Source organism: Anneissia japonica, unplaced genomic scaffold (genome assembly GCF_011630105.1).
Source record: "Anneissia japonica isolate Jap-2015-1 unplaced genomic scaffold, ASM1163010v1 scaffold6314_len194445_cov122, whole genome shotgun sequence".
Taxonomy (NCBI): domain Eukaryota; kingdom Metazoa; phylum Echinodermata; class Crinoidea; order Comatulida; family Comatulidae; genus Anneissia; species Anneissia japonica.
In genome coordinates this window covers 11,440-39,313 of record NW_022713816.1, presented here as the reverse complement: position 1 = coordinate 39,313, position 27,874 = coordinate 11,440, and the positions used below count along the sequence as shown (strand labels likewise).

General features: G+C 35.3%; 2 protein-coding genes and 1 non-coding gene across 6 annotated transcripts; 1 reads left to right on the top strand and 2 right to left on the bottom strand.

Annotated features, from left to right (window-relative positions):
* The first annotated feature begins 66 nt into the window (after positions 1-66).
* LOC117108801 (speedy protein A-like) lies at positions 67-10,826 on the top strand. Of its 4 annotated transcripts, XM_033250950.1 has the most exons (7): positions 67-103; positions 3,736-4,114; positions 4,391-4,449; positions 5,439-5,524; positions 6,735-6,906; positions 7,758-8,046; positions 8,319-10,826. In XM_033250950.1, the coding sequence occupies exons 2-7, from the start codon at positions 3,829-3,831 to the stop codon at positions 8,378-8,380; spliced, it is 954 nt and encodes a 317-aa protein (XP_033106841.1). In that variant the 5' UTR covers positions 67-103; positions 3,736-3,828; the 3' UTR covers positions 8,381-10,826. The 4 variants fall into 4 exon arrangements, with proteins under 4 accessions (XP_033106841.1, XP_033106837.1, XP_033106840.1 ...); XM_033250946.1 differs by having other exon boundaries at positions 7,758-10,826; XM_033250949.1 differs by lacking the exon at positions 67-103 and adding an exon at positions 1,289-1,358 and having other exon boundaries at positions 7,758-10,826.
* On the bottom strand, positions 10,003-20,238 carry LOC117108800 (tRNA (adenine(58)-N(1))-methyltransferase, mitochondrial-like). Its single transcript, XM_033250945.1, has 8 exons — positions 20,108-20,238; positions 17,644-18,142; positions 16,830-16,932; positions 16,175-16,368; positions 14,061-14,152; positions 13,277-13,452; positions 11,533-11,622; positions 10,003-11,132 (listed from the first exon to the last, which is right to left on the bottom strand). The coding sequence occupies exons 1-8, from the start codon at positions 20,149-20,151 to the stop codon at positions 11,077-11,079; spliced, it is 1,254 nt and encodes a 417-aa protein (XP_033106836.1). The 5' UTR covers positions 20,152-20,238; the 3' UTR covers positions 10,003-11,076.
* A 5,090-nt stretch (positions 20,239-25,328) lies between these two features.
* On the bottom strand, positions 25,329-25,401 carry Trnaa-agc. Its single transcript has one exon. It is a non-coding gene; the product is annotated as a tRNA-Ala (tRNA).
* Between the last annotated feature and the right edge of the window lie 2,473 nt (positions 25,402-27,874).

Sequence of the window (27,874 nt, the reverse complement as noted above, 5' to 3'; positions counted from 1 at the left end):
TATGGCGAATAGAAAATGATGTTCGTTGATTGGCTAAAAAGTCTTTAACATCTTCTCTCAGCTGCTCTAGCCTGCTGCATTTACTGTCCGCCAAGAAATGATGGTAAGTTTATTTGCTGTTTTTATGTATTATCGGTTATATACTTTGGTAATATCAATAAAATGTACATTATAAAAAATACTAAGAAACCACAAGGCATGATTGTCGCGCCAATGCAGTGCAGTTGCTGGTTAGTTAGTAATATAGTAGTAGGCCTAGCCAAGGCTTAGGCCTATGATGCGGTTGGGGTCGCGGGGCGACACGCGCGTATGACGTGCAGAGCAACTCGACAGCCCCGGACAGGGATTCGTTGTGTGCTAGGTCCTAGGGCCATCAGGAATATGGCCAAATGAACCTTTTTGCTGAAGCTCAATCTTTATAGAAATTTGAATAATATATTATATATAGAAGGTAGTACAGTACAGTATTTGTGTCGGGGTTTTGGCTAACTCGTATACATACCAACTCGTCGTACACATGCCAACTCGTCAGACTTTGACGAACTGGTACACAAATTATTATTTAGATGAACTCGTACACACGATTGGTAATCTCGTACACATGACTTTTTTGGCCAACTCGTACACATGACTTTTGGCGAAATCGTACCCAAATGCATTTTTGATAGGGTCATTTTTTTTTTGTTTTTCGATCAGATGAGATCAAACAAGCTGCATCAGATAGGGTCGTCAAAGAGCAAACCAGTGGGATAGGTTTGGACGGCAGAAACATGCATTCTCAAGTAAAAATGCAGATTCTTAACATATTTTCCATTTATTAACAACACTGGTGAAGTGGCAAACAATAAATTTTCAGGTATCAAATGAAAAACATGGGGGGGGGGGGGAAGAAAGAGGGCAGCCTATGACATCCCTAGGGTATAATTAGAAGTCTCACGCCTGCAAATTTGTCTAAGTTGGCATGCATTAGTGAAACAATGTGTATATCTACACCTGTCTCTTATACACATCTAGATGTGTATAAGAGACAGACAATAAATTTTCAGGTATCAAATGAAAAACATGGGGGGGGGGGGGTGAAGAAAGAGGGCAGCCTATGACATCCCTAGGGTATAATTAGAAGTCTCACGCCTGCAAATTTGTCTAAGTTGGCATGCATTAGTGACTGTAACATTAATTTATTAACAATTATTTGTATTACTTGGTTTTATTTTCTTTTTTACAGAAACAACGCAAATGTTACTATAGTCTATTATGTTCATCGTTTGTTGTGATATATTTTGACTGCAAGTTTAGAGGCTATTATTGCATAATTAAATGGATATTGAAATAAAGTACTCAAATTAGTCAATACATTAGTATGTCATCGTTTGTTTTCTTATTCCCATTTACTATAAATGTATGTTCGTAATAATTTACATAAAAATAAATGAAAATATACTATATGATGATGAATGCTGATAAAGAAATATATACTTTAGTATTTTCATATTTATATTTTCCATATAAAATTATCAATATACTTAGTACATTCCGTACATTTCAATGTCTCAGGCTTGTTTTATATTCGTAAGCCCAACAAAATCACTCACTTGAGCTATGGTATTTCATAGTTATAACTAGAGTATAGTAATTTGCTGAAACGTTCTCACAAATAGATTCCCACGGTAGACCTATACTCTTGAGTACAATATTTGTATTTTCATGTAAATGTTTTATTTCCATTTTCAATACATATTCTGATGTTCATGGATTATAGTTACGTTTTGAGCAGCCCTGGGCTAGCTAGTCAGGCCTAGGCCTAGTAAGTAGGGCTAGGGCCTAGGCCTAGGAGGTCTACATACATCAGATTTTAACAGATGATTTCTGATATTGAAAGGAAGGTTCCTTTCTATTTTGGTTATGATCCAGAGTGGTGGGATGTGGACGTGTGGGGACCATTTATTAAAAGAAAAACACTCCACACACACAAGTCCTGTAAGGGCCTAGGCTATAGCCTTTTAGGTTACTAAGAAGCACATCCGTGTGAGGGCGTTTGTCAAAATCATGAATAGGAGTCACATGGGGCATTTTCCTGGACTCTGATTGGGTATTACAAAAAACAAACACTCGGACAATGTTCTCCGATAATTTGCGATTCTGAATATGGAATGCCCACCTTCAAAAACTTAGCGGTGATATGTTTCAAATTTTAATAAAATACAAAAAAAAATAGAAAATAATTCATGATCATTCTCATAAAAAATTATGAAAACATCAAAGATTAATATATATATACTAACTTTATGTAATGTTATTTTTGATGTAATTTAATGCCACTGCGCCTGACTGTTTAAATGCCCTAGTAGGCCGCGATACAAGTGATATGTCATTGTGTAGTCTACCAGAACACATGCAGATAGAGGAGATATCGCATCTAGGCTGTACACACAGTGCATGCATATGGTCACAAATTCAAGATAGCAGCCAACATGCATAAATCAGAAAAAAATTCTATTTTATTAAATTTAGCATAATTCTGTACATATTCAACCAACTTTTGTCATCTAAACTGTAGATTACTCACATCAATGTGTTCTTTCTATTGAATTAATGTGATAAGAGCATGAGTATACTGCAGAAACTATATCAGAAATTTCTCTCATAGTCCATTATCAGACACTGCTATCATAAGCCATTGGTCATCTGCCAAAATGTAGGACCAATTACCAAATCCCTAAAACTACATTCACACTGTACTCGGCATGCCTGTCAAATGAATTGAAATCAACCTTAACACATTCCATTTTACAAAAAACTTCCATGAACCTTAAAATAACATATTCCATTTTTTCACAAAAAAAATTCTACAAAAGCATGAGTATATATGCATAAGCACAGTACACTCAAAAACTGATTTGCTGTCACTGATCATAGGAAATAAATTCATTCTGGATTCAGTTAATTATTTGTCACTGATCGGTGTAGATCTTTTTGCAAGTCATTGAATTTTGGTGATTCAGATTTGGGTGTGAATTTTTTTTTTTTTTTTGGGAGTGGGAGGGGGGTCATGTAAAGTGGTAACGTCCCAGACATAACAGTTAACCAATTTACAAGGAAGAGATGATTAAATTTTGGTGAAAATCCAGATTAGGGTGTGGATTTGGGGGGTCATTTAAAGGGCTGAAGTCCCAGACCTAAATACCTCAAAAACTCATCAATGGATCTGAAAGAAACTTTTAGAATGGTTTTCATGATCCAAAGAAGTAAGTGATTAAATTTTGATAGGGTGGAGACCCTTAAAACTGATCAATAGATCTAAATGAAACTTTCTAGAATGGTTTGTCATGGCTACCGGATCACACATAACTAAAAAGTTGGTTAAGACGTTCGCTTTGTGACCGGTCCTGGGTTCAAATCCTGGTGGAGGTAGAGATTCTGTTTTCATTATTTTTTTCAAAAGCAAAAGATGTATGGAAATTTTATAAAGGGTAATTATGGGGTGGGTGGAGGTACACACTCTTAAAGTGTGCTCTAAGTTATTTTTAAAGTAAGGTGTATAAGTCCACCAATTACATTTTTTTTATTGCATTTTACAACCCATTTGTTTTGAAAAAAAATTTTAATGGTTTATAAACACATATGCACATGTAATTACCACTTTAGAAACACTAGGGCTTACGCCAGTGTGAGTAGTTATAATACAACAAATTTACCATGCTTTTTATGTTTCTACATTTATTTCATATTTTTCAGATATAAAAATATTGAAAATCTGCACACATTGAGTTATGGGAAGTGAATGTCATCTTTGTTTAACTATAATAATGCAAGAGAATCATTAGACCTATGTCGAATCCAGAAATTATGGAGAGCAAAGAACTGGTTTTTGATGCATTAAAGACATTTCTAGTAACACCACCATCATCAAATGAAGGTATTACAGATGGCCATCAAAAAATCGTGAAACGTGTTGTAGTAGCAAGTGTACCAGACGCAAATGGATGGAAAAGGAGATGCAGCTGGCAGGAATTGGAGACGGAGATCACTGGTTCTCTAACACCCATCAAAAGATTAAGGAATTCATCAATGACAGTTAAAAGCAAAGAAATGAATGCATTTTTCAAACTTTTTGGTATGAAACTTGAGTTTTATGATTTGATGTTATTCATACACAAAATAAATTTAAAGTACTGTCTGATGACAATTAACAAAACAATGTGTATATCTACACTATCCATATTAATTGTATGTTACATATTATTTTATAGTGTTCTTAATCAGATGAAGTAAAATGGTATATTATTGCTAGCTGAAACTAATGCATAAAAATATATTTAATATATTTTTCTTGTCATTATCGTTACAACAAAATGTTGAACAACCTTATATCCAAATAATTTATTTGCAGAAAATGATACAATTCAGGATTTTCTTTGGATGGACAGATGTGCCAAAATAGCAGACAAGGTACAGCATTAAATTTGTATTAAGTAAATTTATGCTAATATTCATCATATTGATATCAACATTCATCATAGTGATATGCAAAAAAAATATCATTATTATTATCTTCATCATATAGGATAGGGAGCAAATTTTGTTTAGGTTTTCAACCATTTCTTATCCGAGCAAACAATATTATTTCATTCTGTGTATTTGCCAAACAATATTTTCATCATTATCATTAATCAATTGACATGAGCACTATATAATTGATGAGTAATACATGTACGGTGTAGTTTTGTTTACTTTCATCATCGTACAACACATTGTGAAAAATATTTTTTAAAACAACAATTAAATGATTCCTGTGAAAAATGTTTTGGTATGCCTACAACCTTAGTGCTACACCTGTCTAGGCTTGCTGTAAAGCTAAACTAACATTGATTTTAGGGGATCAAATTGCACTTGAGCAATATTAAAACAAAGACATTTTAAGTCAAAGCTTAAGTATCAACTCTTAAAATGAGCAATTCAAGTTTTGTTTAAATTATTTAGGATGGTTTTTGGGTTGCTGACAATATATGTATTAATGCTATAAAGACAGATTTCAACAATACATTGCACTTGACCTTAATTTAAGATATAAATTCTTTGTTGATTATAATAAATATTTCAGTCAATATCCATCTAATACACAGGTGGACAAAGTGCAGCTCGACATTAATTATTATGTAGCGAAAATGAATTAAAACCCCTATGTATGCAATCATTTTTGACTAGAAAACACCTTGTTTTTTACAGGCCGACACCGATCATCTGTAAAAGTAATATTAAAACTGAGCATAAAGTGGCATAAAAGCAGTGCATGAAGGTGATTGGAAGCACACTGAAAACAAGTTTGAATGCCGCCCTCAGTGTGAAATCAAGAATTCAATTCACTTTGGTCCCGAACCACTTTTATGCCCACTCCTGATCTAATATATATAATGATGACACTGTGATTTGTCTTACAGTATCTTTTAGCAATGGTATTTGCATATTTCAAGAGAGCAGAACTGAAGACAAAGCAGTATACCAAAATGAATTTCTTTATTGCATTGTAAGTATAGATTCTATCCAAAACATATATTATTGATATAAACTGTCATTGTTGCATTTCCTCTGCAACCTTCAATGAAATTTTTAAAATTGGGCCAGGTTTATTTTTTGCTTAACATATTCCAAAAGTTTACACTTATTACTGTATTTTGAGAAATACAACTGCTGAAATCAACACTTAATATCTTACCACAGAAATATATTTTTATTGAACCATACATGGATGTAAATTTGTTAAAATACGAGGCCAAAGTTTAGGACAAGTTACCAGGCATTGCATGCATAATACAATTCAACACGGTATAGGTTGAATATTTCAGGGTGTTGTAGAGTAAATAATTACATGAAAGTGAAGTATATAGTGGAAATTTTGTTTATGGCCATGTCACACCTTGACGATTTAGCCAGCGTATGCCGGCATATCATAATTTCTCTTACTGTAAGCCTGTTTTCCACTAGGCGAATTTATTCGCACAAATCAAAGGCATCGGTTCGGTTCCTGAGCTCTGATTGGTTGCGCACACTTTTCATTTTGCAAAAAGTAGAAACAGTTCGAACTACCAATTTCGCTGAAGTGAAAACCAAGATAGAAATGTGAATGCACATGAACAACGCTTTTGATTCGCGCGAATAAATTCGCCTAGTGGAAAACCTGCTTTAAATGCTGGCATACGCTGAATTATCGATGTTTTTTTCAATTTTGGGTGTATACATAGTGTATTCATAAACAAATTGAACATATACATAACGTATTAATAATACGTAACTTATATAGAAAGTTCAATAACTTATAGATAACTTATACCAACAAATGCTTAGCATTTTGCTGATTTTTACAACTTATGCCCTTAGGTCTAACTTACGCACAGTGTGCGCAATGTATCATTGACAATCACATGATAGCCTTTAAAAAGACTGTCGCTAGTCAATTCAAATTATAACTGCACTAGACCGCAGTATCAACATCACCCCATTTTTATACAATGCCCCTAAACACTGCCAATATGCCATTATACGGTAGCTGTAAGTTAGAAACACGTTCAGTAAGTTCTGTGGTCCTCCGGAACATGTCTAGTACATCTACATACGTCTGTATGCATTGGAGATACAGTAGTTCGATATAAGTTATATACACTGGCTAAATTGTCATGGTGTGATAGGGCCAGTACTAAAAAATATAACTATTATGCATACTTTAAATTTACTGTTAGGTACCTTGCAAATGATATGGAAGAAGATGAAGAAGATTACAAATACGAAATATTTCCATGGGCTCTTGGAAAAGATTGGAGACATAAATACACAAAATTTCTATACAAGAAAGATCGGTTTTGGAAGTCCATCAGCTTTAGAGCTGCAGTTAGTAGAAGATGCTGTGAAGAGGTATACTACTATATACAATTTGTTAAATTACTATTACCAAAATTATTAGGTGTAAGTCCACCTCAGGTATAAGCTCAACCACCTTCTTTATGCTCATGTACATACCAGCATTCCCTGGCAAAAACCCAGGTTATGATTTGCATGAGTAGATCAGCTGACTTACAAAGTTCTTTGTCTAAATTCAAGAACAATTAAAGGGTTAGGGTGTTAAAAGATTGAAGATTTTCAGTTTGTACTTTGAAAAAGTGGTCCTAAATTTGAAGAGTCTTGGAATTAAAGGGTACATTGTACTTTAAAAAAAAAAAATCAGTTGTCATTGTTTAAGATGTTGAAAAGTTGTCTTTCGGTTGGACATGCATGCAAATTATAGGAAAGGTTGTCAGCTATAAAATGGTATTCTATTTTTTTCACCTTTTTTTGTGAAAAATGGATTTGTACGGTACCCAATCACCAATATAACTCAATTTGAGTTCAAGCTTATTGGGCTTATCCCAGAGGAACTGTGGTACAGGGTATGTATTCATATGTCATGATTTTGGAACACAATTTTGGAAATTCAAAAATTAAATCATTCCTAAATTTTACGCACTCCTAATTTATAGTCAATTCTTAACCTAGGGGTGATTTTTGCTATTTGGGGCCATTCTAATCGCCATAAATTTTATTAAATTTTTACCACATCGACAATTCACTTCTGATCCATCAGTATTGTTTGCAAGACAGCAAGATGAATGAATGTATGTCCACCAGCAAACATTATGAAGAGGCTTAAGTTGTGTGTATGCGTTAGAACATTGTCTTATATTCTTAACCCTTGCAGTAAAACATAAGTGATTTTTTTTTTTTTTCAGATTATGGCAATTGCTCCATACCATGTGATCTGGAAACGCAATAGAGCATTACACCACGGAGGAGCATTTCGAACATATGATAGTGATGACGAGTTTCTCCCGCGAGGTCCCAGTGCATCCCCTGTTCACTGTGAGGCTTGTGCTAAGACAGGAACATTTGCCTACACACCTCAAAGTTCATCTAGTGCTGATAGCTCTTATTTGTTTCTTTCTTCTTGCACTGATACCTCAAGTGATGAAGAAACTCACTGTCAGGATCAGGCAGTACCAAAGAGCTTTGATATGACAGGTGATTCAATATTTCATAAATCCAGCAGCATTACTACTACAATATCAATTTTGTATATGACAAATTTGTGTTATGTACCCATATGCATATGCCAAATATGGGCATATCACACACATTTATCACATAAAAGTTGATATTATCTGGAGAGGGAACTATGAGTTTTGTATTTATATAAATATAAGAATATAGTTGTAATCAAAAGGTTTTCATTCTTTTATATTATAGGACCATTAATGTTGGCTCTTTCTCTATAATTTTTTTTTTATTTGCAGGTCTTCAAAATACTTTACAGACCAGTGATGATGCATATTTTTGGGCAAGTAAGGAGGATTAATTTGTTTTGTATAGAATGTACAGACTTCAGTGTACAGTACTGGCTTGTTGATCATCCGCATGGTAACAATGTTCTTAAGAGTTGCATCAAAATAAAAATAAAAATAAATCTGGTAAATGTAATGATTATTCTGGTAAAAATGGACCTGGTAGAAACATATGGTAATGGTAAATATTTGAGAACTTGTACAGTGTAGCACATAATACATTCCTTTGTGATGTAACAAAATGGGAAATATAACAATTAATGCTCAGGATACAAAGAAAGTTTTAAAAAAAAAACTCAGAATATTGCATATGAAATGATGGTAAAAATAAATCCTAGGTATAAAGTAAGAATTTGTAAGCTGAATTTTGGAATCAGATTTAGAAAATATCATTTGTGCTGCAAAATAATGTACATTAGTTCTTTATTTTTATCATGTTACCACTACAGGCAATTTTTACCATTTCATCACTACAGACTATCTTTACTAGGGCAATTGTTGTCTTGTTCCACAAACATTAGAATTCTCTAAGGATATACTGTACATTGTTTTATACTAGTTGCCTTTTTCCCAACTTTTTTTTCAGTATAAAACAAACAATTAGTTATCCATTCTGGCAAAACCCTACTTTGCTGGAAACATTCTTTGCATATTAAGATGTTGCCATCGAATTTGTGACTAAACCTACCTGGATAAACTGATAAATGCTAAGTTATTTTTTCATTTTGTGCAACTCTCTATAATAGAATCACTTATCTCTTCGTACAAAAGCCCTGTAAATCCCAATAGCCTCATTTTCATTGATAAAAAATAAGACGAAATATTTGCGAAGTTATGATAAATTTACAAATACAGTATTATGTCAGTCATGCAGAATTTATGAAAATTATTTGGTTTTGTGACACATACACAAACAATAGCTCAACACCACTAATTTCTAAAATGATGTCAAAATTAATGCATCTGTTAGCAACATATGGTTCTCCTCCCCAAAATTTTCTTTTGGTTATTTGCACAAATTTCTGAAAGCCAATAAAATGGGTTCCCAATGAAATAATTTAAAAATCTTGTATAAATTGATGAAATGATGAAAACATTATACTATACTGTAAGATTGGTGTTCACACATGGCAATTTAGAAACCCCCCCCCCCAAAAAAAAAAAAAAATTTTTTTAATTAAAGAAATTCGAGGACAAGGATGCTCCAGAATGCCTTGATTTAGGGATGCATTAACACCCGTTTTCGTAAATAAAAATACCATTATGGTAAAAAATAGCAATACTTAAAAGTTCTAGTTTTCAGAAATGCAAAAGTTAAAAATAGTGTTTTACCAGAAATTATCACATTTTATAAATGAATACAAATTGTAAATATATTAGCTTGTTCCAGATAAAATATAATAAAAATCTGAATATACACAATCACATTAAAATGTATGCTTACAATTTGAGTGTTAAAAGACCACCGCAAGTTTAGCTTTCAAACTTTACAATAACATATCAAGATTTAAGAAACTGACAATAATACTGTATATCAAAACAATTTTGCAATTCTATAATATTTATATATTTACATGGAATATGTAGAAAGTATTTACAAAGTAGTTAATGATGAAGAAAGCAAACAGATTCTCAGTTTATGCAGCAATACTCCACATATTATCTTTATTTTTACAAATATAAAAATTCCGTTTATAATGTTGAGTATATTTTAGTCGTATGAAATCTATTAAAAACTTTACTTTATTATTAGTTTTTATATTGTGTATTAAAAAAACACCAATTAGAAGATAAAGATTCTTTTAGGACATTATTATCATTATATGAGTTTAACTTAGAATGAACACTTTTCTTCATAAAATTCAGATACAAATGATATATTTGTTTCAAAATCAATGGTTGGATAAGGGTAAAAAACATTGATGACTAATTGAAAGTATGTTTGTAAATCTAAATAAACAAGAATCAAATTCTCCAACAACATACAGAAATTAATGCCACGGTGGCAGTAGATCCTTTATAGAACAATCAATATTTGTCACATATTTAATAATATGACACGTTTATATTTTAACATTGTTATTTTTGCTTATTTAATTTTTAAAAAGTAATTTATAGACATATTTAATATTTATATTTAATATTTAAGAAAGCCCAGGTGGCAGTATTTATGAATTTTGAAAAAAAAAAATGTTTTACTTTGTATTACAGTACTTTAAGAAATCGAAAAACTCATTGTTTGTATATTTTCTGTTTTCTATTATCTGTTTAACAATATGTACCCTGTATTAAAGATTGTTTTCTAAATTGTAATGTTCCTGTTCTTCGGTATTTATATCAAATATAATATTGTGAAACAGTCGTTCTCAAAATAATTAGAATTACAGTATACTGCAATCATAAATGTTACATGTTATGAAAAGAGAGTTTGAAATAATAAAGTTATACCATGTTATCACATATTATGTTTGTGTCCTTTTTAGCATTTGTGTGCTTTTCAAGGACACTAAACTGGCAGGACCATACTGACTGTTTGCATACCAACCTATCCATACCACATTTAATGTTGACAAAATCTCTCCATATTCCTGAAGTTTTGGCTATAAATGTCACTATATTCAGATGTTAAAATTGGCAACAAATCAGCAGTCCTCTAATTCTCTAGTGAAAACAATACTGCAGTATCTTGGTTCAAAATCTGCAATAATGCTCAAACTTTATACGAAGATGGAAACAATTCCAGCCTGACTGCTTTCACTAAAAATGCTGAAAATAAAAATAAGATATGTTCCCTGCATAAAATGACATTATACCTTTGTCCACATTTTAATTCAAGACCATCTCTGAAAATTTGGGGTGGTCTCAGGGTTTGTTCTCCAATTAGAGAATTTACTTTGTGTTTAAAATATTGAAGATTGTTACAGTATTTGGTTCTTCAAAAAAAGTGGTCTTAAATTAGAGGGTCTTGGAAATAGAGGGGTCTCAAATTCGAGGGTGCACTATATTAATACTAACTTGTCATTTGCCTAAAATGAAAATACTGTAGCAACAAACAGATATTGAAATTATCTTGATTACAATACATGTCAAAATTTAAGGGAAAAAAGAACATGAATGATAATCAAGACCCTACAGTATTACTTGTAGTGAATAACAATTATAATACCTGAATGTTCACTGCCTTTCCAGGGCTTTGCAATATATTTTATGTACTGAGCTGGTCCTATTAATCTCTCAGGTGTTTTTGCTTCCTTCCCTGAAACAAAGAACAAAAAAACTGAATAATCAAATATTCTTATTTTTAATTGTGTTTTACTAAAGTATCAGTGGCAGATCCAGGAGTTTCCGACGAACCCCTCTGTGTTAAGAAACGTAACAAAATACCACTGGGTCTTGACTCTCAAAAGGCATGCTAACCTACCTAGGCCATGGTTGACAGATCGGACAAACTAGGCTTAGTCCAACTAGCCTTCAAGTAAATATAATTAAAGACACTGTTTTAGTTCAAAATCATAAACATAAATTTTGCACAAATTTGGGTTCTTCAGACCTCCATGGAAGAAGACTACGTATCCAACTACTCAATATTGGAATAATATTAATTTATTGTCTATATCTTTGATTTATCATTTTGTTCTGTATGTATAAGCCCACACACATAACCAGCCTAATGACTGTAGGCCTAATAAGAATGAGGGAAAACCTTGAGTTTCAAAGAACTTAAAGTCATTAAAACACACCTCAGAAGTCGAGAAAGCTCATTTCCAGCCATCTAAGAATCAAAATTTTCCCGGGGAGAACCACCAGACCACCCTTAGTATTTCATATTACAAAATTTGATTTATATAAGTAGTCATATGGTAAGCCAAGAATTTACCAATTTTACACTGCCTGTTAATTACTAATAATAAGGTATGTCTTAAGTCCAGTTGAAAAATGTTTTACTTTTTGTTCGTTTGTCACAATGTGGACAAGATCTAATTTAGGAGTTTGTCTACCTGTATGTTTGTCACAATGTGGACAAGATCTAAATTTGGAGTATGTCTCCTATTTTTTCTTTAATGATTTTTCACATAATTTTCTATTAAACTTTTGTACTTTCATCAAATTGTATTCAGAGGGATAAAACTAACTTGAGCAGCAGCAGCAGAGAGCATATTAACACGTTGACTGCCAGACCTTTTTTTACGGTTCCTTCCCGTGTGCCAAAACAAGTTTACATGTACAAACATACTTTTTTGAAATTTTATCTAGTCATATATCATCAAAATGATGTGTCTAATAAATTGGTGGGAAAATATTAGGGGGCGAGTATACTCGTTGATGCACTGTGATAGAACTTTTTGCTGACTATGCCAAGTGCGAGTTATCTCGACCTCTTTTTGCATGGGTTGGTATATGTTCAAAGGGCGCCCCCACTTGTACCGCTCGAGTGTACTACCGGCAACATAACTCAACAAACATACATATGTCATTTGTACGTTATCGTCTAGGTGTATCTTCCCCAAACTACCAGCCGTTGAGTCTGTGGTCGTACATTGTATAATAAAGAAGTTATAAACGCTAGAATGTTCCCCCGTTTTTGACGAGTATACCTGATCCTGGCGCCCTCAGCAACACCCTGTGGGCGAGTATACTCGTCTCTGGCAGCCAACGTGTTAAGGAGGACAGCATGCACAGAACCCTAGAAAGCAGTAAACCAGTGCTGAATAGGCTATTCTGATGACCTCTAGTGTTTGACAGGATTTTAATTTTCAACAACCCAGCCCACCATGAAAGAGACCAGGTGGTCTTTCTAGTCCAGAAAGCAACGATAAACGTACAATAATCACAATATTTACAAACTTTTGTTACAACATACAGTAACTTGGTCCTAATGAAAAATGTGTATTACTAGTATTCTGTATTACCATCATCATCTGTAAGGTGCACACTCATGTTTGATGTAGAATTGATGAATGCTCCATTTCTTCGTCTAGCTGGGTTAACTATCCAGTCTGTATGCTGCACTTCTACTATATTTTCCACAGTAAAAGGAAGTTCTTGGCTTCGGATTATGTCACATATTTCAATAACTTGGGTTATGCTAACAAATGAAAACCAAAGCCAATCAGTTAACAAAACTGTAAAACACAAAATTATGTGGTTCCTGAATTTTCATGATAATCGGGTACCATTGGGGAAAGGGGCCAGATCAGACAGGCCAGGGCCCAACTTGGCCACTAGGCCTACAGGTTAGACCAAAAAAAATGTTTCCATTGTAAAAAACACTTGTTTAGCCATTATATGTTCTAAAATGTTTCAGAACATTGTCATGTAATTAAAAAAAAAAAGTTGATGTTGTCGAACTGTTTTGATTGGTAATTGCTATGTGGTTTTAATATTGCACTAAGTGGTTTTGTTTGGTCTGGTTTGATGTATTGTGTACACACCGAGAGACGCACCCCTGGCGCATATACCCCAGCGGTCCTTCGCCAGTATTGATCCAGATCCAGAACAGTTTTAATAAACTGGCAAATAATTTCCCAGTTATTCTAAGCCCAGGGAGGACCCATCAGGCGTAGTAGTAATTCATTTTATAGGGGTCTGGCTATCCTGACCTCAACATACTGAAAAAACATAGTGACCAAAAAAAAACCCCACCTTTAGTTCCCTTAGGAATTGATCGATAAAAAAAATTACTTCATCACTTACTTTGCAACATAGAAACATACAGCTCCTCCAATCTTGAGAAACTGTATTAAAACAGGCATTGCTGCAGCGCACTCTTCCATATCAATTACTGCCTGAAACAATATGTTAGAAAAAATAAGTAAAGCAGTTAAAGGGTAATAATAATACTGTTCCTGCAGTGGTACTTAAAATGTTGCAAAGTAATTATATTACAGCATGTGAATAAAATGTGCAGCATTACAGTATAGAGTTGTAAGAATTTATATCTTATAGCATCCTCTCAATTGAGTTGAGCTAAGTTTGGGGAGACAGACCATCGCTCTCTCCTGCTGACCCATGTTAATTCCAGAAATGTTTAAGTTCAAAGCATGCTGTTTAATACCATTTTCATCGGGTAACTAAATTATAGGTGGAGGCTAATGTTGTTCAACACAAATTCGACAATTCTGTTTTGTGAATGCACAATTATATAAACTCTGGGTATAAAAACCTACATGTAGCTTCCAAGTTGGGAGGTGTTCTGGCTTAGAGTCCACATCCACCTTCAGCCTCATCATGATTGGGGTTATAAGGTGAGAAATTAGCACCTGATGTCCGGAAATGGAACTCTCAGATTTGGAAAAAGCATCTTAATATGAAAATTGAAAGTTTAATTTTGAACACAAAAAAAAAACTAAATTGAGCCACCATCAGAGTATTGTGTGCATTTTTAGATTTGTGGCTTTTTAATTCCAATTCGATGTCTGATTTTGTGAAAATTTCCTGTAAATTTTGCTTTTGTCTTTTGGCTTGCCACTGCTTTTTATTATCTTGTAATTTTAACTCTATTTTATATATATTTTGATTTGCTAGTTGTACATTTTATTTCAATTCAGCTATGTACTGCCATAATATTTTGGATAAAGATACCTCGATATATACAATACCTGTACTTATTATTATTTGGCCAACATCAAGTGCAATAATGAAATAATAACTTACACTAATCATCACTGTTCTTGCAATCGAAGTCATTTTAGAGGAAACACTAAATTATTCGAGCATTCATGAAATATGAAATACAGTAGAACCCCAATTATAGGAACACCTTCGGGACCAAAAAAAGTGTCCCCTTAATAGGAGTGTCCCCTTAGTAGGGGTGTCCCCTTAACAGGGTTACCTCTATTCAAGGGATACTACTAGAAATATAAAATTGTCCCCTTCATAGGGGTTTTTGGCATGTTTTCATATAACGATGACATAAATTCTTTATAATTTCATTTTAATTGACATAAGAATCAGTTACAGTAGAATAAGAACTAATTTACAGCAATAACTTGCAATGCAAATACAATTCATTTACAGTATAATATGAAATCAGCAGAAATGTAATTAAAACAACAATAGTTTTATATGTTCCCAATATTGTTTCATTATTCACTATTAAATTATCAAATAATTTCATATGGTTTTAAATAGTATAATGTAATTAATGTTTGTAATGTGTATGTGAAACTGGTTTATTTACAAATAACAACAATCATATTAGGGCTTTCTACTAGATGGATGAAGCAGGAATTAATATGTTTTGATATGGATAGAGTCCCATATGAAATACACAAAAAAAGAAAAACAGAAATCCCCATTGTTAAGGGTAAAAATCAACAAAATTGGTTTAGAAGTAACAACAGTAGGCCTATACTGATTACTCATGGATTAAGGGGAAAATTCTGGTTTATTGCTCAAAAAGTGTTAAAATTTAAGGTTGAACATTTTTTTTAATTTTTAGAGTGCTGTAGATGTGATACAATGAAAAAAAAATAATTGCCCCCTTAATAGAGGTTATGTGACCATTTGGCACACTCAGAAAGTGTCCCCATCCCCTTACTAGGAGTTTCCCCTTAATAGGGTTTGGCTGTAGTATTTAAAGATATATTGCCCCATGTTTCACAGAAAAATGTCCCCTGAATAGGGATGTCCCAAAGGAGGCCCATTCTACTGTATTGGAAAACAGTATAAGATTACAAAAAGCTTGAGATTGGGTCTGAATGTTCGAGTCTCACTCCAGAAAAATGTCCCAGATACTCCAGATACAAAAGACTTGGTAGCTATAACCTACAATATAATAATCTAAAATATGAAATACTGTACCTTACCCCATCAAATTTGAGGCCTTCAAGAATCCTATATCCATTGTTAATCAGACAGCCATGGTGAAACTCAACATTTGAGGTCCACTTGCAGTTATGGCTTAAGTTCCAAGAGTCTTTCCATCTATTGAAGTTTTTACTTGCTAGATCAAGATGCTTCATTTTCATTTCCATAGAGTGAACTTTACCCTGAGGTCCAACTAAAGTAAAAATATTTTGTCAATTTGTCAACCAGATTCACAAAAAAGAGACTATAAAGGCGTATTCACACAGAATCCGAATTCGGTTCGTGCGTGTAACGAAACGAAAAAAGAAAATTAAATCGGTAGTAAAGAATAGAGGCGCGTAATAACACGCGCATCGAAAACGGATTCGGTGTGAATCTACTTTAAAATATCGGCGCTGGTTCGAACCTATGGTGGTGGAACTCTTTAGTGTACACAATTTGGCTCATGTGCACTTTAAAGAACCCAGTATACCTTTTGAGACGAGTACACCTCAGTGTAGTGGTCCATACAGCCCCTGAGTAGTACCAGACCACCGGGTAGCTCAGACACGAAGAGACCCTTATGGGAGAAGCATGTTACTGTACTAAGACTGTTTCGGTATAAAATGCGCATAGGTAAATCCAACATTACATAAAAGTGAGTCAACCACTTACCAGCTTTAGAGAGGAAAAGAGTCATGGCACCCGATCCGGAACCAGCCTCAAGTATGGAATCACCAGGAGACACATCAATCATCATCAACATAGTACATATATCCTACAGAAACAGTTTTATATCATAATAATTACCTTGCACTAACGTGCAACTATTTTCAATATAAATGTTTAATCAAGTATATAGCTGGTCATATAAGATTTGAAAGAAAATATATCAAGCATTCCTCCAGATAATTAACAATTTGATTGGTAATTTGGCTTTATTGTGGTCAACACCATAGGTCATCTGCAATATAAAATCCATTTTGTATGACTACTGGTATTAGCCTTTAGCATATCTGGCCAAGCCTTCATGTGCTTCATATTATTATCAGAAGCTACCCACCACCATTGGATCATACATTTTTGGAGAGCATACTTCCCTGTGGAAGTATTCTAAAATACTGGTAACAATACATTGTGTAGGCTGGGGCTGTGCCAACGCACCCCTCACCCCTTCCACACCTCCATGGTGGCAAATTAGTTCCACTATGTCGGTCAAACCACTCCCAACCCCCTACCCAGAGCATTACCAGCCTACACCACTGCCAACGCATTTCAAACAGGCACCCACTTGTACTCCTAGATAGAAGAGAAGATATGAAAAAAGGGCCTTGCCCAAAAACACAACCAAAATGCACAGCACAGATTCACACTCAAGATTAAGCATCCAAATTACACCAGCTATTAACATACCCCTTCCTTAAGCTCCTTTCACACTATCAAATTTTTGTGATGTTTGATAGTGAGGACAGAGCAGATATTAACTCACTTTAGGGAATGATATGGTTGGAAGTCTTCTCATTATTAAAATATAATCATGAAGAGTTGGCCGACGTATCAAGACTTGTATATCTTGGCTGGTAAGGAACTCTCTGCCACAAGTTTCACCAATAATATGCCTGTGTGGTATAGCTCCATATTTACAGCTGAAAATCCCTTTTTCTGTCAGCTTCACAATAACTTTCATTGATGTATGTTTTTTAATATTTTCTCTTATTATCATTGCCAGCTCACCATCAATAAAATTGCCTGTTGCTTTGGTTTGGACTTTACTGTCGACTTGGGGTATTCCCTCAGACGATTCAACTTTTCCAAACAAGGAGCAATTTTCCATTGCCGATTGATTTATTTCTCTTGCCGCTTCACAAACTGTTTGTGCTTTTAACTCGTTTGAGAGTCTTTGGAATAACTTCTTTCTGAATAGTAAATATCGACTTGAAGCAGGAGTCGCAGACCAAAATCTACTCACACCACAAGGCTGTAGAATCCTGTAAGAGATGAAAATAATTTTCATAGCCATTACTTGCTTGCTTGATATCTTGCTTGATGATAGTGGGTTTATGAAAGGCATAGCTTGTATGACCATGGCAAACTATCTTCTAAATAAAGCGACAGGTGGGGGAATCCAGCAAGTGAAAAAGTAGTTTTAGTTTGGCATGTCATGAATGAAGCTATATTGAAAATGTTTACAAATATGTGAAAACAAATTAAATGCAATGTCATTTCAGTGAGCATTCAGTAATTAATTGAACTGGTTCAAATTAGACGTGTTAACAACCTCATGCTGAAGACAATTCCATGGATCTACAACTTTACATCCAAATTAGAATTGTATTATCCAACTGAGATTTACTTTTATATAATTTAAAATCATGACCTCTAGTCATAGCATGTTTAAAGGAAAAAAAGATTCATATTAATATTATCTATTCCATGAATAATTCTGAAGACTAATCATGTTTGCCCTTGCCCTTCTATATCCTAGTGTCGAAAGATCTAAATATATTTCAGTCTGTCATACATTAAATATCGTTGAGAGGAGGTAGGGTGCTGAGAATCTGCATGTTAATGTTTAGAATGAGCTTGTACTGGGAGACTCCATCACATAGGATTTGGAACTCCAAGTAGCCTAAATCCATACAGTATACAGTATCCAGTGGCAGATTAGGGGGGAGTGAAACAGTAAGCCAGAGCCCCCTCCCCCACCTAATTTTTCAAAATTTCAAAAAATGAAAAAAACTATATTCAAATTCTGTCTGAGAGTGACACTTCTGGCCATCTAGAAGTGCCATTCATAAAACCTCATGGGGGAAGCGGTTTGGCACATCGGGAACGGTATAGTTTCCTAACCTCAAGGTCTGGGATTCAATTCCTCGCTGTGCATTTCGCTTGTGTCCTTGAGCAAGACACTTTATCTGCATTGCTTCTCTCCACCCAGGAGTATAAATGGGTACCAGGTGGGGTTGCCTGTTCCTGCGCTGATTACCAGCAGCAACACTTAGCATATGTGGACCCAATTACCAGGGAAAAGAACTGCACTTTATAACCGCAAGCAAGAGGCGCATTATAAATGACCGGACCAGTGGAGCTGAGGTATTACTTCTTAAGTGCTACAGAAATTTTGCCTAATTACAGACGTTGGGAAATAGACAAAAATACTGTACACAAATTTATCACAGGCCTAGACCCATAAAGTCCAGAAAAAATGAATCTCCGCCGCCCATCACGATTATTGTGAAAAACTAGAAAAAGTGGCCCATAAGTACATCCTGTCCTCTTTCTTTGAAATTCCACATCTGTTATTATCCATGTTGCTGTCTGTACCTATAATTTAAGCATGTTTTTCAAACATCAGGAACTTCTGTAGTTGCTACGAAAATTCTGCCTAATTACGGACATACGAAAAATTTAAAAAAAAATACTATGGAAATTTATTATAGGTAGACCCGTTAAAAAATAGGTCTAATGTCCAGAACAAATAACATTTCCATCAGGATCTTCGGTGATGTTGTTCCTAGACAATCAGAAAACTAAGTAAAAGTGGCCCGAACAATTTTTTTGAAGAAACTTATAAAAAGTCTGTTTATAATAGCAACTCATATTTTGCACTAGATAACATTGTCATTATTTGGTGCTACAAGATTACTAACTTGAGAAGTCTGTGGTTTAGACCTGACATCTGCGAAAATCCCTCCCTGGGTTGCGTGTCCGCATCCCTTGCCATGTTCCCACTACAGGATACACCAGTAAAGCTTAGGTAGCCTAAGAGTAGTAGGCCAAGGCCTTCGTAGTACTACAGTACTAAAATTAGTGCCCTAGTAGTAGTAGTAGTTGGTAATTACTACTACTACTACTAGCTAGAAGAACCTATGCCAGGCCTACGCCTACCTAGATTGGGTAGTAATTGCAGTAAATTAGACGAACTAACTGTAATTAATATTAGACTGGTATACCTAATGAGCGCTTCGAAACTCTGTCTCGCTCGGTTCCGTATCATTTTAAACAAATAATGTCTTTGGGTACAACAGAATAAACATGTGCCCGACCACCAGTGTCGTATCAAAGAGTATAAAACTGCAGTTGTATTTTGTATTTGTAAACAAAGAATAGAGTGCGCCCTCAGTAGTTCGAAAAGTAACCCTAACTGTTATTACAGCTATTGCATTCAAATTCGATGGGTTCCATACTATCGCTGCCTGCGAAGGAAGTCATCGCCGAACATGAACCAACAAAGGAGTTGTTATTTACAACAAAAAAACAACTCCCTGAACCAATCACGAGAAACCTATGGGGTAATATGGATTGTGTTAATACTAATACAGTAGGTATAACTCATTAATTTACGAATGTGATCAAAGGGTAAAGACAGAGAACGAATTACTATGAGAATATTAATACTGATTATAGCCTATATTATTAAACATAGAGATATATACACATCCAAGTAAACAAAAACAAGTTAGAATTAGACGTGGTGAAAAGAAAATCGCCCGGAAAATCGTTAATATTGATAGCAAAATATTAAAAGATCGCATATAATAATATTAAAGCTACAAAAAGTCAAAAATAAATAATAAATAAATAACGACATCCAAAGATTTTTTAATTTAAACAAAATTAACATAGGAATATTTGGAGTATTCCGGCATTGATCCTGTGACCTCTAGCATACTAAGCGAGTGCTCCACCATTTGAGCAGTCTCCCTTCTCAGTTCACCAATACGGAGTAGCTACATATTTTTTTTAAACATTTTAGAGAGGCCTAGAAAAAAAGTAATATGACCCTATGCACTGAACCGGTACCTCTCACATACTAAGCTATATACATTTATATTTATATTTTATTTATATTTATTTATTTATTTTTTTATTTTTTTATTTTTATATACTATTTCTGGTAGTTCCCCTTCATAGTTTGAAAGTATAGACTATCCTATAGTTTTGGCCAAAGTTAGAGAAAATAACATGGAGAACCCGGGCATTGATCCCGGTACCTCTCACATGCAAAGAGAGCGCACTACCATTTCAGCTAGTTCCCCTGCTCATTTAAATAATACGGAGTAGCTACATATTATTTTCGACAAAACATTTAGAGTCCAAGAAGAAATAACATGGAGAACCCGGGCATTGATCCAGGTACCTTTGACATGCAAAGCGAGCGCTCTACCATTTGAGCCAGTTCCCCTTCTGAGTTTGGAAGTACTGACTAGCCTAATGTTTTCAACTAAGTAAGAGACTCCTGGAGAAAATAATTTTGACAACCCGAGCATTGACACCCCCCCCCCCCACCTGTAAAGCTAGCGCTCTACAAACAATTATTTCCCCTTAAACAATACGAAGTAGCATACATAATATTTTCAACAAAATTTTAAAAAGGCCGTAAAATAACATTGAAAACCCTGGCATTGATCTCTCACATACAAAGTGAGCGCTCCAGCATTTGAGCTAGTTCCCCTTCTAAGTTTGAAAATACTGACCAGCAATAATGTTTTTAACAAAGTAAGAGACGCCTGGAGAAAATAATATAGAGAACTCGGGCATTGATCCCGGTACCTCTCACATGCTTACTGAGCGCTCTACCGTTTGAGCTATAAGTTCCCCTTCTCAGTTAAACACTACGGATTAGCCAAAATTTAGAAAGAACAGAAAAAATAATATGGAAAACCCGGGCATTAATCCCGGTACAGCTCACATGCAAACCGAACGCTCTACCATAAGCTAGTACGTCCCCTTATGAGTTTGGAAGTAGGCCTACTGACTTGACTAATGTTTTCAACAAAGTAAGAGACGCCTGGAGAAAATAATATGGAGAACCAGAGCATTGATCCCGATACCTCTTGCCTGCGAAGCGAGCGCTCTACGATTTTAGCTAGTTCCTCTTCTCAGTGAAAAAATACGAAGTGGCATAATACTTTCGACAAAATTTAGAGAGGCCAGGAAAAAAAGAAATAATAATAATAATAATGATAATAATAATAATAATAATCTCTTTATTTATACACAGCAAAAAACTCAAATTCAACATAGAAAATACAATATCAAAGAGAAATTGTAAAAAGTTGTTCTTCCTTGAGTCCGTGGTTCATTAATTAACAACAACAATAAAATTAATAATAATAATAATAATAATAATAATAATATTAATAATAAAAATAACAAAAACAACAAATCATTAAACAACAATAATTATATAAAAGTTAAAATTCATCACAATAAATATTATCAGTAATATTATTATTAATAATATCAATATTAATAACAACAAAAACGGTAACAACAATAACAGCAGAAAATTACAGATAAAAAACACTACCGGTACGCAATTTAAGATAAAACATCAGAGGACACGAGAATTCTCACAAAACAGTATAAAAAACAGCTAGATATAAGATTCAAAAGGTAACTCAAAGAGAATTTCAGACCGAAAACACATTTCAAACAAACACGGAAGTAAGCAAACATTACCATCAGTTCATAAAAGCTTTAAAGATGTATTGTCCATTGCCAATGTCAAAAAATCACAAAAAATATTCCCGAAGTAAACCCGCCCAACATCGCACCAGCACACAAATTGAGAACCTGGGCATTGATCCCGGTACCTCTCACACGCAAAGCGAGCGCTCTACCATTTGAGCTAGTTCCTCTTCTAAGTTTGGAAATACTCAGACTAGCCCTAATGTTTTTAACAAAGTAAGAGACGCCTGAAAAAAATTAATTTGGAGAACACGGACATTGATCCCGGTACCTCTCACATGCAAAGCGAGCGCTCTACCATTTAAGCTAGTTCCACTTTTGAGTTTGCAGGTACTAACTAGCCTAATATTTTTAACAAAGTAACAGACGGCTGGAAAAAATAATTTGGACAACCCAAGCATTGATCTCGGTACCCTCTTCCCTCCCCACCACCTGTAAAGCTGGCGCTCTACGAACAATTTCCACTTTTCAGATAAACAATACGAAGTAGCTACATAATATTTTCAACAAAATTTAGAAAGGCCATGAAATAACATTGAAACCCCGGGCATTGATCCCCTTACCTCTCTCACATACAAAGCGACCGCTCCACCATTTGAGCAAATTCCTCATCTAAGTTTGGAAATACTCAGACTAGCCCTAATGTTTTTAACAAAGTAAGAAACGCCTGAAAATTAATATGGAGAACCCGGGCATTGATCCCGGTACCTAGTGTCACATGCTAAGCGAGCGCTCTACCATTTCAGCTAGTTCCCTCCCTCTCAGTTAAACAATAAGGATTAGCTACATAATAACTTCAACAAAATTTAGAAAGACCAGGAAAAATAACATGGAGAACCCGGGCATTGAAAGTAAGAGACGCCTGGAAAAAAATTAATATGGAGAACCCGGGCATTGATCCCTGTACCTCTCACATGTTAAGCGAGCGCGCTACCATTTGAGCTAGTTCCCCCATTCTCAGTTAAACAATTCGGATTAGCTACATAATAATTTCGAAAAAATTTAGAAAGACTAGGAAAAACAAACAAGGAGAACCCGGGTATTTATCCCGGTACCTCTCACATGCAAAGCGAGCGTTTCACCATTTGAGCTAGTTCCCCTTCTAAGTTTGAAAAATACTGACTAGCCCTAATATTTTTAACAAAGAAAAAGACGCTCTACTTTGTTTTCACGAAAGTAAGAGACACGCTGGAGAAAATAATGGAGAACCCGGGGATTGATCACGGTACCTCTCACATGCAAAGCGAGCGCTCTACCATTTGAGCTAGTTCCCCTTTTGAGTTTGGAAGTACTAACTAGCCTAATGTTTTCAACAAAGTAACAGACGGCTGGAGAAAATAATTTGGACAACACGAGCATTGATCCCTGTACCATCTTTCCATCTCCCCTTCCCTTCCCACCCCACATCTAAAGCTAGCGCTCCACGAACAATTTACCCTTTTCAAATAAACAATACGAAATAGCTGCATAATATTTTCAGCAAAATTCAGAAAGGCCATAAAGTAACATTGAAAACCCGGGCATTGATACCGGTACCTCTCACATGCAAAGCGAGCGCTCTACCATTTGAGCTAGTTCCCCTTCTCAGTTTGGAAGTACTGACTATCCTAATGTTTTTAACAAAGCAAGAGACGGCTGGCGAAAATAATTTGGACAACACGAGCATTGATTTCTGTACCATCTTTCCATCTCCCCTTCCCACCCCACATCTAAAGCTAGCGCTCTACGAACAATTTACCCTTTTCAGATAAACAATACGAAGTAGCTGCATAATATTTTTAGCAAAATTCAGAAAGGCCATTGATCCCTTTACCTCTCTCACATGAAAAGCGAGCGCTCTACCATTTGAGCAAGTTCCTCTTCTGAGTTTGGAAATACTCAGTCTAGCCCTAATGTTTTTAACAAAGTAAGAGACGCCTGGAAAAAAATTAATATGGAGAACCCGGGCATTGATCCCGGTATCTCTCACATGTTTAGCGAGCGCGCTACCATTTCAGCTAGTTCCCCCATTCTCAGTTAAACAATTCGGATTAGCTACATAATAATGTCGACAAAATTTAGAAAGAATAGGAAAAACTAACAAGGAGAACCCGGGCATTGATCCCACTACCTCTCACATGCAAAGCGAGCGCTCTACCATCTGAGCTAGTTTCCCTACTAGGTTTGAAAAGTACTGACTAGCCCTAATATTTTTAATAAAGTAAAATACGCTCTACTTTGTTTTCACGAAAGTAAGAGACGTGCTGGAGAAAATAATGGAGAACCCGGGCATTGATCCCGGTACCTCTCACATGCAAAGGGAGCGCTCTACCATTTGAGCTAGTTCCCCTTTCGAGTTTTTGAGTACTAACTAGCCTAATGTTTTCAACAAAGTAACAGACGGCAGGAGAAAATAATTTGGACAACCCAAGCATTGATCTCAGTACCCTCTTCCCTTCCCACCACCTGTAAAGCTGGCGCTCTACGAACAATTTCCACTTTTCAGGTAAACAATACGAAGTAGCTGCATAATATTTTCATCAAAATTTAGAAAGGCCATGAAATAACATTGAAAACCCGGGCATTGACCCCTTTACCTCTATCACATACAAAGCGACCGCTCTACCATTTTGAGCAAGTTCCTCTTCTAAGTTTGAAAAATACTCAGACTAGGCCTAACGTTTTTAACAAAGTAAGAGACGCCCGAAAAAAAAATTAATATGGAGAACCCGGGCATTGATCCCGGTACCTCTCACATGCTAAGCGAGCGCTCTACCATTTGAGCTAGTTCCCCACTTCTCAGTTAAACAATTCTGATTAGCTACATAATAACTACGACAAAATTTAGAAAGACCAGGAAAAGTAACATGTCGAACCCGGGCATTGATCCCGGTACCTCTCACATGCAAAGCGAGCGCTCTACCATTTGAGCTAGTTCCCCTTCTGAGTTTGAAAAATACTGACTAGCCCTAATATTTTTGACAAAGTAAAAGACGCTCTACTTTATTTTCACAAAAGAAAGAGACGCGCTGGAGAAAACAACGGAGAACCCGGGCATTGACATTGGTACCTCTCACATGCAAAGCGAACGCTCTACCATTTGAGCTAGTTCCCCTTTTTGAATTTGGAAGTACTAACTAGCCTAATGTTTTCAACAAAATAACAGACGGCTGGAGAAAATAATTTGGACAACCCAAGCATTGATTTCGGTACCCACTTCCCTCCCCTCCACTTGTAAATCTTGCGTTCTACGAACAATTTACCCTTTTCAGATAAACAATACGAAGTAGCTGCATAATATTTTCAGCAAAATTCAGAAAGGCCATGAAATAACATTGAAAACCCGGGCATTGATCTCTTTACCTCTCTCACATGAAAAGCGAGCGCTCTACCATTTGAGCAAGTTCCTATTCTGAGTTTGGAAATACTCAGTCTAGCCCTAATGTTTTTAACAAAGTAAGAGACGACTGGAAAAAAATTAATATGGAGAACCCGGGCATTTAGAAAGGCCATGAAATAACATTGAAAACTCGGGCATTGACCCCTTTACCTCTCTCACATACAAAGCGAGCGCTCTACTATTTGAGTTCCCCTGATAAGTTTGAAAAATACTGACTAGCCCAAATATTTTTAATAAAGTAAAAGACGCTCTACTTTGTTTTCACCAAAGTAAGAGACACGCAGGAGAAAATAATGGAGAACCCGGGCATTGATCCCGGTACCTCTCACATGCAAAGCGAGCGCTCTACCATTTGAGCAAGATCCCCTTTTAAATTTGTATTAACTAGCCTAATGTTTTCAACAAAATAACAGACGGCTGGAGAAAATAATTTGGACAACCCAAGCATTGATTTCGGTACCCACTTCCCTCCCCTCCACCTGTAAAGCTGGCGCTTTACGAACAATTTACCGTTTTCAGATAAACAATACGAAGTAGGCCTAGCTGCATAATATTTTCAGCAAAATTTAGAAAGGCCATGAAATAACATAGAAAACCCGGGCATTGATCCCTTTACATCTCTCACATACAAAGCGACCGCTCTACCATTTGAGCAAGTTCCTCTTCTAAGTTTGGAAATACTCAGACTAGCCCTAATGTTTTTAACAAAGTAAGAGACGCCTGAAAAAAAATTCATATGGAGAACCCGGGCATTGATCCCGGTACCTCTCACATGCTAATCGAGCACTCTACCATTTGAGCTAGTTCCCCACTTCTCAGTTAAATAATACGGATTAGCTACATAATAACTTCGACAAAATTTAGAAAGACCAGGAAAAGTAACATGGAGAACCCGGGCATTGATCCCTGTACCTCTCACACGCAAAGCGAGCGCTCTACTATTTGCACTAGTTCCCCTTCTAAGTTTGAAAAATACTGACTAGCCCTAATATTTTTAACAAAGTAAAAGGCGCTCTACTTTGTTTTCACCAAAGTAAGAGACGCGCTGGAAAAAATAATGGAGAAGCCGGGCATTGATCCCGGTACCTCTCACATGCAAAGCGAGCGCTCTACCATTTGAGCTAGTTCCCCTTTTGAGTTTGCAGGTACTAACTAGCCTAATATTTTAAACAAAGTAACAGACGGCTGGAGAAAATAATTTGGACAACCCAAGCATAGATCTCGGGGTAGCCGATCATTTCGGTCGCGCTTCGTTTCGGTCGCGCTTTGTTTCGGTCGCGCTTCCTTTCGGTCGCGGTTTATTTCGAACAAATATATGGAGCGCCGAAGAATTTGCGAAAACGAAAAAATTAATATGCCTAGGCCCTATATATTTTAGTTCGTGAATCGGTTTATCATAGGCCTAAGTAATATTGTTTTGCTATATTTCCACTAACAAAATATCTTTCTACTATATTCTCTTTCTTCCATTTACGGTGATATATTCATGATTGCAACATGATCTTGTAATTGAAAAAATGGAATTTAGTATGTGCTTCATATGCTATTCTTTTTGTTGCGTTTTCATATACTATACTTTAATAAATGGTCAATAAAATGTATCTTTGATCTTAATTGAATTGGATATTGTTACCATCTGAAATTTATTTCATAATTTAATTAAACCAATAATCATTCAATATTTAAACTGATCTTTTTATACAATAAATATATTTATTTTTCTTGCAGCTTCCAGAGTATGGATGAAACATACCAAGAGAATTGAAGGAAACACGAAGAAATAAACGAATAATACACACATTATCATTCTTCACTTGAAATCTTTAATACCCCTGCGCAGTTCATAAATATGAATATATATTTATAT

Coding starts and splice junctions, on each gene's coding strand:
- LOC117108801 (XM_033250946.1), top strand. CDS start 3,829: ATGTCGAATCCAGAAATTATGGAGAGCAAAGAACTGGTTTTTGATGCA. Junction 4,115..4,390: donor TGCATTTTTCAAACTTTTTG/GTATGAAACTTG, acceptor ATTTATTTGCAG/AAAATGATACAATTCAGGAT. Junction 5,525..6,734: donor ATGAATTTCTTTATTGCATT/GTAAGTATAGAT, acceptor ATTTACTGTTAG/GTACCTTGCAAATGATATGG.
- LOC117108800 (XM_033250945.1), bottom strand. CDS start 20,151: ATGATACGGAACCGAGCGAGACAGAGTTTCGAAGCGCTCATTAG. Junction 18,143..20,107: donor AGTTTCGAAGCGCTCATTAG/GTATACCAGTCT, acceptor CATCTCTTACAG/GATTCTACAGCCTTGTGGTG. Junction 16,369..16,829: donor TCTTTTCCTCTCTAAAGCTG/GTAAGTGGTTGA, acceptor TTTTTACTTTAG/TTGGACCTCAGGGTAAAGTT.